The sequence below is a fragment of the Aphidius gifuensis genome, linkage group LG1, assembly GCF_014905175.1.
Source record: "Aphidius gifuensis isolate YNYX2018 linkage group LG1, ASM1490517v1, whole genome shotgun sequence".
In the NCBI taxonomy this organism is placed as follows: domain Eukaryota; kingdom Metazoa; phylum Arthropoda; class Insecta; order Hymenoptera; family Braconidae; genus Aphidius; species Aphidius gifuensis.
The window spans coordinates 30,643,126-30,661,080 of NC_057788.1; the positions used below are offsets into that span (position 1 = coordinate 30,643,126).

At 24.9% G+C, this 17,955-nt stretch overlaps 1 protein-coding gene across 1 annotated transcript; it reads right to left on the reverse strand.

The window, feature by feature from the left end:
* Positions 1-1,257: 1,257 nt before the first annotated feature.
* LOC122860390 (carbonic anhydrase 2-like) lies at positions 1,258-2,702 on the reverse strand. The gene is made up of 6 exons (XM_044164182.1): positions 2,586-2,702; positions 2,330-2,512; positions 2,108-2,252; positions 1,901-2,006; positions 1,593-1,820; positions 1,258-1,517 (listed from the first exon to the last, which is right to left on the reverse strand). The coding sequence occupies exons 1-6, from the start codon at positions 2,653-2,655 to the stop codon at positions 1,377-1,379; spliced, it is 873 nt and encodes a 290-aa protein (XP_044020117.1). The 5' UTR covers positions 2,656-2,702; the 3' UTR covers positions 1,258-1,376.
* Between the last annotated feature and the right edge of the window lie 15,253 nt (positions 2,703-17,955).

The window sequence follows — 17,955 nt, forward strand, 5'->3', positions numbered from 1 at the left end:
ATAGCTCTAGTGTATAGTATGTTTTTATTATTTTTTTTTATTTTTATTTTTTATATATGTGTATCGTCTTTGGTATAGACCGCAATGATGCCCGCTCGTTGAATATATACGCGAAGCTTCTTGTGTATATAAAAGAGATCGTCTCGTGTGTCCATTGCTGTGCCCCCGAGAAATTCACTTCCACCCGATTGCCCAACGGATCATACATATTAATGGGTTTCTAGTCGCGGCCATATACCTTTGGGCTCCCTTGTAACGGAACACACCGTGACGTGAGCAAAACATTTGCCGAGTTACGTCTTATCTTCAGGCCCAAGACGTCACTCTAAATCCCTCTATGTACATATTTTTTTTTTATATTTTTTATATCATTTTATTTTTAGTCTTTTACATTACACTTCAATGTCAATGGTGTTTTTATTTTATTACTTTTATGAATGTAATAAAAATTGAGATAAAATTTATTTAGCATGTTTATTTGATTTAATTTTAAATGGGTAGTTTTTAAAGTAAAAAAAAAATAATTAGTATATATTTTTTGATTTGTTGGGTTGTTGTGGAAAATTGAAAAAAAAAAAATTTATTTCATTTCATAACAACCACAACGCGTCTCCGTGTGAACGCAATCATATAGTCTTATGTAATTTTAACAAAACAGTACATAAGACTTCACTATGTGCGCAATGGAATTTGCATAGCCTTATTTAAAAAAAAAAAAATAATTTATATCGGAAGTGAAATGAATATCTAAAAATGTATTTTCAAATTATGATAAAAAAAAATATTAAATTAAATAATTGGTTTTTGTTGTAAAGAGAAAAATGAAGTAGACATTTTTGTATTTTTTTTTTGTTGAGATTTAAAATAGATAGCTGATTGTTTGACATGTTGAATTTTTGTATTTTAAAATTTTTTAATCCATAAATAGGCACGTGCGTAAATGCGTATGTCAATATGTATCCTTAAAAGTACATCGCTATATATAATACCAATTGAAAAATTTAAAGTCCAGTTAACACTGATCAAATCAGTGTTGGTTTGTCTGCAAGTACCATACAAACTATTGGCACATATCTTGATAATTTATTTCACACGATCAAACAAATATATTCAACACAATTTCAAAATGAAACAAAAAAATATATTTATAAATAATGCCACTGTTCTGTCAATTTGTTTCGATATACTTGAATTTAAAATCTATAAAATTTATCATTTTCAAGATTATCAAATTGAATCAATGATATAAACCTTACGTAATTTTATTTTTAAAAATAATTATTCAACAGGTTAAATATATTTTCATGTATTTTTTAATAATACAATTATAATTTTACAACAAATTTTAACAACAAGCATCTGATTTGTAATTTAAATCAGAAAATAAGATGGAATAACCATTCAAGTAGATTATATTCTTTTGGATGCATACAAACTTTTCGTCCATTGAGAGGCTGAACTGGACGATTATTGTGACTATCACCATTTGCAAACTCAATTTCTCTCCATTTTTTCATCTAAAAAATTAAATTATTATTTTTTATTTTTATTATTTTAATGTTTTGTCGTTATTTTTAATTTTTTTCGTCTACCTGACTTTGAGATACTTGATATGGTTTAGTTGGTATGATCCAAGTAACAACTTCCCAACAATTTGGATAAGTTGCTGATCCATTATAACTGACCCATGCATTTTTTGATTCAACAACTTCAAAGTGTGACAATGGATAAGGTTCAACTTCAACGTCACTTCCTACTGCTTTAAAGTCATCAAGTTTTTGAAGCAATTTATTTATAACATGTGATTCAGTCTCTCCTATCTACAAAATTATAAATATTGTTTTAAATAGTCTCTACAACTTTTATTTAAGTATAAATAAAATAAATAAATTTTGCAAACTTCGTAAAATCCAACGATAACAACTCCTCCATCTTCATGTTTAACAGCTTCATCTAATGAATCATAGCCTTTTTTTAAATGTATCAAATGAAGTTCCAATGGAAAACTATATTTTTAACAAAAAAAAAAATTATTAAATAAAAAAAACACATGCAATATGCAATGCAGATTATCAAGAAATTAAGAATTTTTTGAATATATATTCACGATTTGCCATCAACAGTGTGATCACTTCCAGTACTGTCATTTTCACCCCAATGAAAATTCGATTGGAAATAATAATATTCACCGTTGAATAGATCTGATGTAATTGTTGGAACTTCATCATCATTATACTGATGATTAAGCTGAACTGTTGATTAAATTTATGGTATTTTTAATATTTATTTCATTTTATTATACAAGCTATATATTAATCTTAGTATTTACGTATATGTCCATTGTTGGAAACACTTGCTGATTTTGCAAGTTTTTTGTAATTATTCCATTTTAAACCAATTGGTTTACCAGGTATTGTTGATCCCATTTCTATATTGATAGGTGATTGTCTTTCACCACCACAATCCTTGGGAAATTGTGTTTTCCATTCATCTGGATTTTTATAACTCCAATCTGTAAATAAATTTGTAAAATATTATTTATTTTGTTTATTATTTTAGATATTTTTAGTAAATAAAATTATTACCTTCTTCAGCAATTGAGCTTTTAAAGCCATTAATTATTAAGATTAAACTCAATAGTAAGTTAAAGTTCATTTTTTTTTCGCAATTTGAATTGTAAATTTTTTTTATTACTTCGATTAGAAATAAATATTGTTATGAAAAGTAGCTTATATATACATATTTTTTTTTTGTTATCTATTATAATTGTTGTTTTTTTTTCCATCGAGTGTTATTATAAATATCAAAGTTATTATTTACTTTTATCAATGAATGATAAAAATATACACGACAATTTTAAATTTAAAAAAAAATAAAAATAATAAAATAAATTGTTCTTTGTTTTGCATAACCCGGAAAATAAAATGACATTAATAATGACCCATTATCTGCACGTCCACAAATAAAAAACATACATCTAAGTTTTTTTTTTTTTTTTTTAAATAAACAGTGATAAGGTTTTTATCAAAATAAAAAAAAAAATAACAAAAACAACTAGAAATTTATTTGAAATAATAAAAAAATATAATACTTACTTTGAAAATATTTGTAGATTAATTTTTTTCAAAGAATAATTATTAATAACAATTAAAAATTGAAAAAAAATAATAAGAAAATATATATTAAGCTTCAAAAATTATGTAAAAAAAATTGAAAATAATATATAATTTTTGTATATATCGAGATTAAAATAAAACGTGACAACAATGTGACTTAATTCAAAATAGCCATTCACATTGTATAAATGTTAGACAATCGAATCTATTAGTTGCCACCACGAGTGAAAGCCACACACAAGTGATGCAGCTTCTATAAAGACAATGGATATCTGTTTTCATCGACGGACAATGGTACAGCCTAAGGGATTTTAAACAACAATACACACACACACATACATAAATGAACATGCCTAATATCATTATATGCACTGATATCAATCGTATTATATATATTCCAATATATAAATGAAAATATGAGCATTTGTATAAAATAAAAATGAAAAAAACATTTAAAAAAAAAATTAGAAAAATACTACATTCACATGTATATTGAATATAAAATTCAAAGAAAATAATAACAATAATAAAATAAAAATAAAATAAAAAAGGGTAAGTATTAAAAAAAAAAAAAAAAAATGTTTTTTATCAAATGCAGAATCACAAGTGTTTCAAAATAGATTGTATGGTAACGTGAAACGTCCGGTTGTGGATGATGGGACACACAACGTGGGTCGTATTTGGTTGTATAAGTGTAATATAAATTTGCAAAGAACCAACAATATAGTCAACTCTCTTCCGGCGTGGTTTTCATATCGTTTGATATTAATTTTTTGCTTATTTTTTTATTATTCTTATCAAGGTGAGATGTGCACAAATGTCCATGGCGTGGGTGTGGTGAAAGGTGAGCTCTCTCTCTATGCACTGTGTGTCCAGGAAACTACACAACGCATCTTATTTTTATTTATTTTATTTCATTTTTTTTTTTTTTGAATAACTTTGTATATATGGTTCTTGTGTACGAGGTGTACATGATGTACTTGTATGCTACAACTATAACACATGCCAAAGGCAAAAGTTTACCGTAAGAACATTGCCATGATTGCACAATCAGAATATATTCAATGTTGATACTTCAGAAGAAAAATAAATGACACTTGGATATTTGTGTTTTTTTAATTTTTTTTTTTTGTTCATTCATCTTTTTATTTATATTATTAATATATTTTTTTTTTTTGATGATGCATCAAAGCGTCAATGGAACTTGATTGTTATCTTTGGAAAAAAAAAATTATGTAAAATAAATTTAATATTTTTCGATGGAGAAAAAAATTTTTTAAATGAAAAATAAAAGCTATTTAAAAAAAATTAAAAAAATCAAGTAATTATTTATCATGATTTTTATGCTGATATGTAATTTAGAGACACAAGTTTAACATAACTTTATAAGATTATATTTGTAAATCTCGGTTTATTTAATTATTTTTATTTTCACACATTTTATAATTTGTATGTTAATCAATTAGCTTGTCTCTTTCACGTTGAGATTAAAAAAATAAATGTATCTCAGTATCAGAAATAAATGTCCATGTTGAAAGAGCAAGAGAAAAAATTTTTTTTTTCAGGAATTCAGGTGTATATAGTGTGAGTGTCACCTGGTTTGCGGCAAAATTTCTAAGCGACAAAGACCAGCAAATGTGATATAATTAGCAGACTATATTTCTTCAGTAAATCCTGTTTTTTTTTTTATTTAAAAAAAAAATAAAAAATATTGCACAGTGCATTTTCCATTAAGTGACAACCAGCATCCTTATAACTGTCCCTGTTTTTAACGTGTTCACGCGACTATCCAATTACAAAATTATAATTAAATTTTGTGATAGCAACATTTAATGACTATAGCCTATTTTTTTTTCAATGCCAATGACATGATACTTTTAAAATAGACCAAGAAAACATATTAAATTTGATAATATTTCAAAATTTTATTATCCTCAATTTAACGGTATAGATTTTTATTTTTTTGCATCTATATAAAATTAAAAGTCATTACAAGTATTTTTTTTTTTAACCCTTTTTTCTGTCGTATCTTTTCAGCCTTTGTTTAATAATAGTTTTAACTGTTTTCATAGATTCATGCAGTCATAATAAATGTTCATAGAAATGTCTATCTGTATTTTATTAAAACCTGTTATTTATTTATTATATTTTTTTAAATAATAAATTAGCATACTCAAAGGATTAACTTTTGGGATACACAAACATCTCCATTTATTGATCAAGCAGTTTTACAATAAGACCCTCCAGAAATTCACGATAACTATATGATAAAATGTCAATATGAAAAATAGTATTTGTTAAATAATTAAATATACTATTTTTATTTTATATATTGAAGAAAGAAAAATAAACAAAAATTATTTATATTTAATGTGAATATCATTATCAATGAGTTAACATGAAATGTTGAGAAAGTTCGTGTTGGATGCCAATGTAAACGTCTTGCATTTCATCGACAAATGTATCCTTTAGTTTATTTATTATCATTATTATTCATGTGTTTTTTTTTTTTTTTCATATTATATTTAATTTATTTATTTATATTTCAAGTTGATGTCTGAAATAAATATGTATTTAAACATATGAACGAACGTGCCACAAAATTTATTTGCGACACTAAATATTACCGTCTATCTTGTGATTAAATGTAATGCATAGTTTATTTTTTTTTTTATATTTATTTTTGCTGGATAAATTAGATAAGGTAATAGAGAGTATGAGCATTAAACATGTGATGTTCCCACGATGGCATTTGGCACGACAATATTTACGAACGTGTCACACATATGCCGATCGAAATAATTTAATATAGTTGCATCAAAAATTTTATACATAAATATATATTCCATGTGAATATATAGATTTAGAAATATGTATATCTATCTTGAAATCTTGAGAATTTTAAATTTAACGATGCGATTAATATGAAAAATAAGAATGCATTACTTTCACTTGTTCATTCAATAATTTTATGATTTTAAAATGTCACATGAGTCATCATTATCATCATAATAAATAACCATAAAAATATCATAAAAAATTTTTTATATATTCAATAATAAATAAATAATAAAAGACATTTGAATCTAGTTTTAATTATCAACATTCATGGTGTAAAACTAATTGATTAATTTTAAATTATTTAATAATAGATTTTTTTTTTTGTTTAGAAAGTTGAGAAAATTAAAAATTGATACAACAATTTACTTGTTGATTTTTTAATTGATGAAAAATAGAACCTGTTGCACGCGATTGTTTAGAAAAATTAAATTAAAAAATTATAATGATTATAATGAAAGAAAAAAAAAAAAAAAAAAATTGAAAATTGGCAAGTGCAAAAAGACACCTTGCATGTCGGTGTCTTAAAATCCACTTGCCACCTGAATTGCACGAATGGGAAGGTCGTGCTTGGAGTTCAGATGCTGAGGAAAAAAAAAGCAAATAAAAAATAAATAGATAAAAATTGTAACATGGTAAGTTTCGTGATGGGATGGTGCTAAAGTTGCTTTCTAGTTTCGCACCAGGGTCATCATCGTGGTGACACAACAATCAGCAATTGCACGATTCAACTGGCTGCTTAAAAAAACATAATATTTATTAAGAAACTTGCATTGTCTTTCAAGTGTCATAAACAAATATTTCCATCTATTTATTTATCAACTTTTTCAACATACTCATCTCTAAATTTAGATTTATTTCATTTTTCTATTTTGATTTACGCAATATGTATACATAATTTTATGAATAACAAAACTCCACATGAAGCTAAAATATTTTCACGGTAAAATGCACCACTTTGTGAACTGCAGAAGTAACTTGACAGCTGTCATCTTCAGCAAGCAACAAATGACACTATTCAATTCATCCACAACAACAACGTGGGGAGTAAAAAAAATATATTTTTTTTTATTCAACAAAAGAGGTCCTCTTATCGTTGACGATGAATAAGATTATTATAATTTTTTATTTTTTTACGAAAAGATGTTACTGGCGACCGCCTGTCAAATCCTTTTTCTCCGGTGCATATACCGTGAGGTGACATCCTACCATAGAGATTTAATCACACAGGAGTAAACGACCGGGATTTTAAATATCGAAAGAAGGACCCCTCGTTTATATTAACTTTATTTTTTTTTATTTATTCAGAGATAAGTTTTTTAAAAAATTTACTCTTATTATTTTATTTTTTTTTTTGCTTCTGTTGTATGGAGATCAGATTTCATGAAGATAATATATATTATTTTTAAAGCAATAATCAACAATAAATAAATGGATATAAATAATTAATTGAAAAATTTATATTTGTAATTTAAATATGTTGAATTATTAATCTTGTTTAAATTATGTCGTTGTGTCAGAGACAAGAGTAATGACATTTTATTTAACATCGACATTGTCGCTATGTAGTTCACATATGTTAACATAGTAAAATATATTGCAATATAAAAATCGTGATGTAATGTAGAACATGTTACATTGGTATATTATATAGTATATATGGATAAACTGATTTTGCTGGATTTAATGTTCATGAATCAGTGTCAAATGGATATTCTTATTTTGATAAAAGAAAAAAAATTTATGCGGGCATTGAAAGACTGAATTATATCAACTGATATGATGATTTCAAAAGACAACGGAAAAAAAACTTTATTTTTTTTTATGCTGGTGTTTATTTTTCTTCAAATTTTAGATTATTTTTTTTTTAATATTTTGATTATTAATCGTCATTTAGATATCACGACACTAGACGTTCGTTAATAGCTGTTAACCTATATTATTTTTTATTGTTTGTTGGTTTTTTTTTTTTTATTAATATATACGAGGCAAAGTGCCCGCTTGCACGGTCGCGTTTATTTAACTGCAATGTCGATGTTATATGAATAGGAATAGTTATGTTTTTTAGTATGTTTTTTTATAATAATTAGATATCAATGGCTTTTTGTATTTAAATTTATATATATATATACAAGCCATTGATAAAAATAAATAAACAAAAATAAATTTGATGAATATTTAGATATTTAGTGCAAATGTTTTATATCAATTCCATTAATATTAATTCTTAATGAGTGACATTTTTTTTATTTTTTACTTAAATCTTAATCATCCTTGACATTTTATTATTCGTTTTTTGAAAAAAAAATCAAATGATAGTCAAGCTATTTTTTGGTTTCTGATAGTGTTATTCAATGATGATCATTTGGGAATGATAATCGTGTTGTTTAAAGTTTGAGAAGTTAATTCTTTGTTTTAACTTAAAAAAAAAAAAGATTTTGATTGTTGTCATCGATTAATCGAATGTATCGAACGAACAAAGTGTATGTGTGCGTGAGCCAATGAAAATGAATGTGTCGACAGCGTCAACCAATAGAGTAACGAATAAACGTTGCCACGTGAAGTTAACCGACGGTGTCTTGTTTTTTTTTATAAAGGAACGACTTTCTAATGCGCATGATATTTGAGTCAACTTTTTTTATATAATTTTTTCGATGATGCGTCACTTTTTGAGAAGCTACGTGTCTTTTATCTGCTTCTATTAATAAAAATAATATATTTCTTGTCATCAATTGATTTTGAACATTGACCGCGTGTGGACTTTTATAAAACAGTTGTGGATTTTTTATTTTAAAGATGAATTATTATTTGAATTTAACCATCACTTGTTTAATTGTTTTTGTAAAATTTAAAAGTTCTTTATCACGTAATTTAGACAATGAAAAAACTGATCGTGTATTGTTTTCATTGAATACTCCAATATGGTTTTCTGAAGGTACTCACAACTCCAATAAGGTGTTATATAAACCTGTCAGTCCTCGAGTAAGTCAATTGAATTTTATTTTTAATTAATTCATTAAAACCTTTACATGATTAAATTATGTTTTATTATACAGTCATTACATGATGCTTTAAAATTTTATGAAAATCCAAAAAACATGGCTGGTATTAATATTGAAAAGAATAAACTTGGCAATTGGTATTTTGTAAGTGTCTTGCAATTAATTAACTAAATAATTTTTTAGCAATAAATAAAATCTAATAAATAATTTATTTGATTATTTTTTTCAAGACAAAACACATTGAAAGTTCAAGAAAATCAAATGAAGTACATGAAAAATTGGGTGAAATATGGACCGAGTTATTTGGTAAATTACATAATAATTTTACTGTTGATAAAAACATTAAAGATTCTAGAAATTTCAAACGATCATTAACCAAGAGTCACGTAGAAGGTAAATTATTAATTATTTTTATTAAAAAACTAGAAACTTAATTTTTTAAAAATTTTTATCAATGCATCTAGGTTTAAGTTATCGTGTAAATTATGATCTGCCTGTTTATGATGGTCCCGATCCAATTTATCCGCGAATTTTACTCTTTGTAAATTTCAAGGAAAATTACACTACGTAAGTTTTAAAAATAACATATATAATAGTCAATTAAGTGAGTATTAATTTAAAAAAAAAAAAATTATTTTATATTTCATTTGAATTTTAGAGATCGTGATCTTCGTTTTTACAAATTATTGATATATCTCATTGCATTTTGGAATTCAGTTGACATGGAATTTACTGAGTTCGAATTTCCCTCAATTAAATTTCACATTGCTGGTATTGTTGTTGGAAATGTAAGTTTAAAATATTTGTACAATAAAATATAATATTCTGCAATTGATAATAATTTTTATAGAATGAGTGGGCTGCTCCATGGCTACAACCAGATCCATCATTTAATTCAAAGTTTGCCAACAATGAAAAAGGATGGGACAATTTTTACGATTATTCAAACTCAAATGATCCATTACCTGATCAATGGGATATTCCAATCAGTCAATCAGAGTAAGGATAAATATTAAATCAATAAATTATTTTTTAAATCAAATTTAATTAATCAAATTTAATTTAATTTAATCAAAATTTTAGTATAGGACTTTGTTCAAATAAAAATTGCTGGAAACCAGATATAAGTGGTAATTTTAAAACTTAAATTAATTAATAATTTAGTTTTTATATAATTAATTTAATTATTTAGGCATGTCAGTACGAGGATCAACTTGTAATTTTCTTCCAAGAATAAAAAATGCATATACAGCAATACTTATTTTAGATGATTATTCCTTCAAAGGTATTGGAACTGCAGCACACGAAATTGGTCACGCGTAAGTTGATAATTTTTATTTTATTTTTAGCATTAAAAAATAATGAATTAAAAATTATTTAATTGAAAAAATAGATTCGGGGCATATCACGATGGTGATACAAAATCATTGTGTGAAGAACATGGATTTGTAATGACGTCAGCGAGATCCAAAGAACGATCATCTGTGGAATCATGGTCTTGGTGCAGTAAATATGGAATACTTTTAAAACTCAGGTATGTTTTTTTTTAAATTTGCCAATTTTTTATTTTTATTTTGTCTCAATTATATACTTTCAGGAATTATTCAAAAGTTTGTTGGAACTTTAGGCCATCGATTGATAAAATTAATGAAGTTGCTAAAATTTTACCAGGACATATGGTTACTCCAAAAGATCAATGTATTGCTCGAGGATACGATGATGTTTGTAAAGTATGAAAAAAGAAAAATTCAACATGACACTTTTATAATTCAAACTTATTTTATGTTAATAATTTTTTTTTTTGTACTTGACAGAAGGAGATATCACAATGCAACGCTTTATTTTGTAAAAAAAATGCTATATTTGGTCTTGATAAATACATTGATATGTTGGAAAATTGTGAATATGCTAATCAACCTTTTGCGGGATCTTATTGTGATCCTGATAGTCAGTGCATGAATAAAAAATGTCTTCCAATAAGCCATTAACAATATAAAATTTTCTTTTGTTAAAAATCATGAATAAAAATTCATCAAGTATATAATAACAAATATAAAAATTGAAAAATTGTATAATTAAAATTATTAAATAAAATCTAAAATTTATTACTCTATTATTTCCGTTAAAAAAAAAAAAAAATTTAATCAACAAAGATAAACTTTTTAATTATCAATTTTTTTTAAAAGCCGATTACGACAATTTTTAACGTTAAAAATGCATGCAATTAAGTGGCTAAATAAGGCACCAAGTTTGTTATAACATTATTTTTTTTTTAATTTTAATCTTTAAAATTTTCTATACATAATTTTTATTTTTCTTTCTATTATGCTTTCTTATGAAGCACTTGGTACATAAGTAATTCATAAGAAACCATTAAATCCACAGACTCGAAACAGCCCTTTTTTTTTTTTATTGTTATTATTTTTTTATCTTTTATATATAAAGAAGTTGACAAAATTATGATCCACCGGGTGTCGTTAATATTGGTACTTGCAAGGGGTCGAGATGATGTGTGAGCACGAGTATACACTAACATGATTATGCATGAGAGTTACAATCGAAGGGGAAAAATAAATAATAAAAATAAAAAAAATAATTCTACATATGTTTGCTCGAGAAAATAAAAATTGTACTTTCATAGTCGTCGATAATGTAAATCCAGATAAAAAAAAAATAAATGTTCTATAGACAGATATAAAAAAAAAAAAAACCAAAGTAATAACATAATTTTAAAACAAAGAAATTGAATATTGAATTTTTTTTCATATTTAATTTGATAAATAAATTAAAATATGATAATAATAGTATTGGAGAATTAAAAAAATATCTATTTAATGTTTATGTTATTAATATTGTTATATAAAAAATTATAAATATTCGATTAAATGCGAATAAAATCGAATTGCAAGCAGTTTAAGTTAGTCACAGTGTCGATTCTCACGACGATAATAATCTGACCTCGCTCGATCGAAACGGCCTCTGGGCACCTAAAAGCCTCAGAAAAAATTTTTAAAAAACTTGAAATGTTGGGCAGGGGGTTGGCAAAGAGGGAGATCAAAAAAAAAAAATAAAAAAAAAAAAAAAACGATCGCATCATTCGATCTTTTTTATTATTTTTTTTTTTTATTATTTCTTGTACTTGCACTGATCGTGTCGTACACAATGGTACCATGCTCTTGGTTACCAACGATAACGTCAATTATATATATTTCACCCTCTTACTGATTTTAAATTTTCTTTTTTTTTTTTTTAATTTATTGTCAAAAAAATATATACCATTAATTTTTTTTTTTTTTGAACTAAATTATCTATTAAAATTTTTAAAAATTCAAAAAAATTAATTTAAATGAATTTTTAATTAGATAATAATAATTTTCATTGAAATAATAATAATATAAGTGTTTGAAAAAAAAAAAAATTCTTAATTTTTATAAACTAATTGTGAAAAATTAATTAAATTAAATAAATATTTTAAAAATTTATTATTTTATAATAAAATGAAAATTCAATAGAAAAATTAATTTTTACTCAAAAAATTTTCTAATTAAATAATAAAAAAATATATAATAATCATAATAATAAAAAGGATATTTGAAAAAATTTTTTTTTCCTTAATTTTGTTGAATTTGTTGTTGAAAAAAATTGACCATTAATTTTTGATCAAATTTTTAACAAAGGTATTTGATATTAAATAGAAAAAATATAATAAAAAAATTATATTAAATAAATAAATAAAAATAATAGAAATTTAAATAATTATATATTTAAAAAATGGGAATATATGTGAACGGTATTTTGAAATAATCCGTTACTCGTGTGATCATTAGACAAGAAAGTGCGGACACTGACGTTGTACGCGCGCGTAAAGTGTCATGTCTCACTATATAATTTACTTGTAAGGTCCAATGTGTTTTCTTTCATACACATATTATTTTTAATATATTTTTTTCCTCTTTGATCATTTGCCCATGCGGTGTATATAGGCGCATTGCCGCTGGCTGAGTTGAATCAAGAAAATGGATGTTTGATGAGTCGGTGAGAGAGCGCGATGTAATTCCCGCGTGTGCTTGACCACAAGTCCACACACAACTACTACTGTTCTCTTTATTTATCAACATTTTATTTTATGTCATTTGTAAAAAGAATAAATAAATAAAAAAAAATGTTTACATGTATAGAGAAGACTAACATTATGACTAGAAAAAATGTAAAAAAAAAATAAAAATAATAAAAAATATAATTATAGAAATAAAAAAAAATAAATAAATTGCGGTAACATGACAGTAATCGCGAGTGATGTCGTTGATCACCAGCATCCTGCTACATTGTGAATAAAAAAAAAAATTTAATGAATAAATAATAAAAAGTATCAACCAAGTTTATATAGGATTTTTTTTTTTTTTTTCCTTCAATAAATTACATCTCGACAATGTTTTCAATCTTGGCATTTTATAAATTTCAATAAACTTTATTGATGAAATTTATTGCAACTTAATTAATACATAAAAAAATCGACAATAAATCTAAATGATTATCTCATTAATAAATTGTAAAAAAAAAATATAATTAAAATTTTTTTAAAAATAATAATTAAGAAATAAATGATTTAATTGTGTATATAAAAAATAATAATGGTTTTTTTTTTTTTATTTTGTTTCGATCGATTTACAGGTGGATATTATTCATCTTGTGATCGTGTACACTGCGGGATTTAAATCATCGATGGTGTGGCATGTTACCGCGTGATGGTCGGTCAACAGTGCGTGACACTACGGGACACCACAACACAGAATGCCGACCAATCCAACAATTGGATGTTCCACTTTGATGTATATTTTTTAAATTTAATTCACATACTCGTGATTTTTCTATTTCTAAATTTCAACATTTTAAAATAAAACAAATAAAATATCAAATTAAAGCTTCTTTATTTTTAAATAAATGCCAGTCATATTATCACGCAAATTTATCTAAAATTTCTTGGAAGACATACAGTTAATTTTTACCTCATTATTAAAATTATTTGTAAAAAAAAAAAAAACATTTCTGGTAATCAATGTACACATTAAATTCATTGCCAAGTAGTAAAAAAAAAAAAAATAGATAAAATTATGTAAAAAAAATAGCATAAAAGAAAGTCCGTGAGAACGATGATGTTGATGTTGCGGAAAATATTTCGATCAAGTGTATATAGGGAAGAAAAGTTTGCGTGATATTGGCAATTATTAAAACTTGTATAAATATAATAATAATAAATTAAATATATAAATCTTTAAGGACAGGTAAATGTTGTGTACAATAAAAATGTACATAGAATATGGGAGGGCACCCTCAACACGACTTCGAAACCCGACTATATGAGATTTCCATCAAAAAATATATAACTTTTTTTTTGCTTGTTTTCACATATATGCTTGTTAATATCGTGCGAATAAATGCCTCGCGTTTCACCCACTTACGCGTTAACCACCCAGCGATTTATCAGACTCTAGTATTGAACTCGTGCGTTGATATAAAAAATAATATTGAAAATATTTTATACAGATAATATGTTGAGTTTAAAATTTATTTAATTAGCTTGTAATATTTTTTTTTTTTTACAAAGATTGATTAACGTTTGCTAAATAAAAAAATCGCGAGGAAATAGTAAAAATAAATACATAACTAAATTAAGTTTGCGTTGAAAAAAAATTATTATATAATTAATTTTCACTCGATCTCACACTTTCTTTTGCATCAAGGACATTGTATATGAAAAAAAAAAAAAAAATATGAATGAATAAATTCAAGTCATAATGAAATATTGTAAAGATTTAATCGTTGAATTTTGAATGAGGTTAAAATTTATGACAAATAACCGAGGTTGTCGTTCAAGTGGAATATGAAACAAAACCCTTTGAAGATACTGATAAATAAAAAAATTTTTTAAAAATAAAAGAGACTACTGTATTGTTTTCATTGTTTGTTGTGTCATTTGGTTGGTCAGAAAAATAAAGAAAAAAATAAGTAATTCCCATCTCAAGCCAACAAACAGTGGACATGTTATTTCCTTTTTTTTTTTTTTTACATTCATTCAACATTTTTAGTTTCACTGGTGCACCCGGTGTCGGGTCACCATCAGATGATGCTCGATAAAAACTCACAAACAAATTGGTACCACCCAAACGACTTGCCGTGCATCGCCAAGATCGTCAATGATAAAAGTCTCCCTTATGTCGATAAATACACTGCACCAGAAAAAAAAAAACAAAAAAAAACCTCAATGTAATAAAAAAAAATATTTATTCAACATTTAAAAAAAATCAATCTATTTTTTGGTGTTAGTAAATGTTGTATAAAAAAAAAAAACAGAATAATATTCACTCAACTGTTAATTTCAGCTGTTGATTTTATAGCCAAAGTGACGTTTCAGTAGCGTCTAAATTGATATTTATATTTATATAAAATAACAACTTAATATTTAACCAAGAAAAAAATTAAATTCCCAGAAATTTGTCATTTAAAGTTTGATAATTTTTTTTTATTTATATCCTTTGTCAATATGGCTATTAATTTTCTTTAGAATAATATAATATTAAAACTAAAATTACCACAAATTTAAGTAGCAAGAAAACTTGAAAACATAAAAAACTTTGTATATTTTTTTATGACATTCCCACCCTTGATTTATTTTTTAATACAAAATATGAACTTTGAAAAAAAAAAGTAAATATAAAATAATATGAAAAACTGTTGTAAATTGCAAGGTACAAAAATTTTTCATTTGTTCTCATCAACATCAGCTCAATCAGCTCATACACAAGTGTCGGTATTTAATATCATAAAATATAAATAAAAATTCTCACTCATAATATCTGTTAAATATGATAAATACATACAAAAAAAAAATATATTTTTTCCTCTGTAATTTTTTGGTTTTTTTATATTTTAATTTTACCCTAAGGTTATATGATTTCTTGCGCATATATCCGCATGTACAACTTGGTCGTATTTTTTTGTATTATTATGATATTATATCTTGTGATTTCTGGTGTTTAAAATTTGCGTTGTTGTCTTGAAAAGGTATATTATATATATGTACGTTAATAATTTCTTTGGTATTTCTTGGTTCTTTAGCATGGTGACTAATGAAGCGTCTTTTTCCATGGGTTGTTTGGTGCTTTATGCGGTCAGCCTGAAGCCAGTCCCGTTTCAGCAAATTACAACCATTAGGGACCACTTATTTTAGCCGGTACGCGATCATCGAAATGTCCATCTTTCTTCAGTATTCCTTAACTCAACTGTAGAACGCAATTTACGTTAAAATTAAACGGACCGAATCAATTACTTTGGAGGACTGGTAACACCAAGTCTTGAATAACATCCAATCTTTTTCATATACTCGTATTTTTTATTATTTATTTTTTTGTAGCGAATTATTTGTTAAAAAATGTAATTATTATTACGATTATTCGATTAAATATTTTGCTTACATTATCATGAATAAAATCTATTTAAAAATTCAAATATTCTACGAAGGAAATATCAAGTCGAAAATAAATTGATAGCATAAAGCTTTTACTAAAACATCAAGGATATTTATGCACTTAAAATATTGACCAACTGTGGTTTTTGTTGGCTATTTCAAAACAAGTCGTGTAAATTATATTTCAATGAAAAATTGATATTAGATATCAACTGTAAATTATAGTTAAAAATTGGAAAATATATGTTTCATATAAAGAAAATGTTAACTGTATGCGAAAAAGCTGTATATAATTTTGAACTATAAATTTTTCAAGTAATTTATATTCTCTGAATAAATAAAAAATTAAACTGTTAAAATTATTCAAATATTACTTGAAAAAAAAAAAAAGAGATATATATTTTTTTGAAAAGAAAAATAAACAGTCAACAATTGACAATTGAAATTTGAAAGATTTTTTTTAAACTAAAAAAAAATACGAGTTAAAAAAATTATCAAAATTCAGAGACAGTAAATCTGCAAGTTTATATGAAGCCATTGAAACCAGGCTCAATTTGTAATGGTACAAACACCTGCCCCTTGTAAAATTTCTGGACAATATAAAGCACAATCTCAATCTTTTATAGTAGCCAGTATGGGTCTTCTTACATATCACAATTTCAAACCCAGTGGCTTCATAATCCAACAGTAAAATACCATCATGAATATTGCGTTACAAAAAAGAAAAATAAAGAGTTATCTGTATATACATTTTCATTGTGCATTTATAAACTCAACCAACAGGAGGACACATTTATTTTATTATATATTCATTTCCTTTTATTTTTAAACTTATATAAATTTTTTTTATTAATTTTTTTATCATCATTCCAGAAAGCAGTTTGCATTTGTCTTCAGTAAATAGCGACCACACGTTTCATCGGTCATCTCGCATGTCAAGTTTCTTGGCATTTTCAAAATGTCCACCTTCTTCATATTTCTTTCACACACACACAAACACACATGTTTAAAAATATATTACGAGAATAAAATGAACAAAGTATTATTCCTTCAAGCAAAAAACATAATGTCAATCTTTAAGTTTGCAAATTTTTTTAAAAAATAAATAAAATAAATAATCTATAGCCATGAATATATATATGAGATAAAATATATAAAGTACATCATATTTGATCGTAAATAATAATACTTGTGAATCAATAATATGTTGATGTACATCCTTGTTATTCAATTTGTTGTATTCAACACGATTTATGTGCCTACGGGGTGACTTAACTTCACGACTATCAAATCTTTGAAACGTTTATCATCTTATCTCCACATGCGTTTTTCGTTGAATTAAATTTATATATTTATTTATATATTTTTTTATATTTAATGTTATTATTTGTTTTTTAGTTTTTTCATTTTTTTTTTTTTTTATATATTTTATAACGGTTATACCGTTAGAGTATGTTGATATTGTTGATGCAAAGTTTGCTTAAAATAAATAGAAAATAATATATATATATTTGTTTAAAAAAAATAAGTAAGA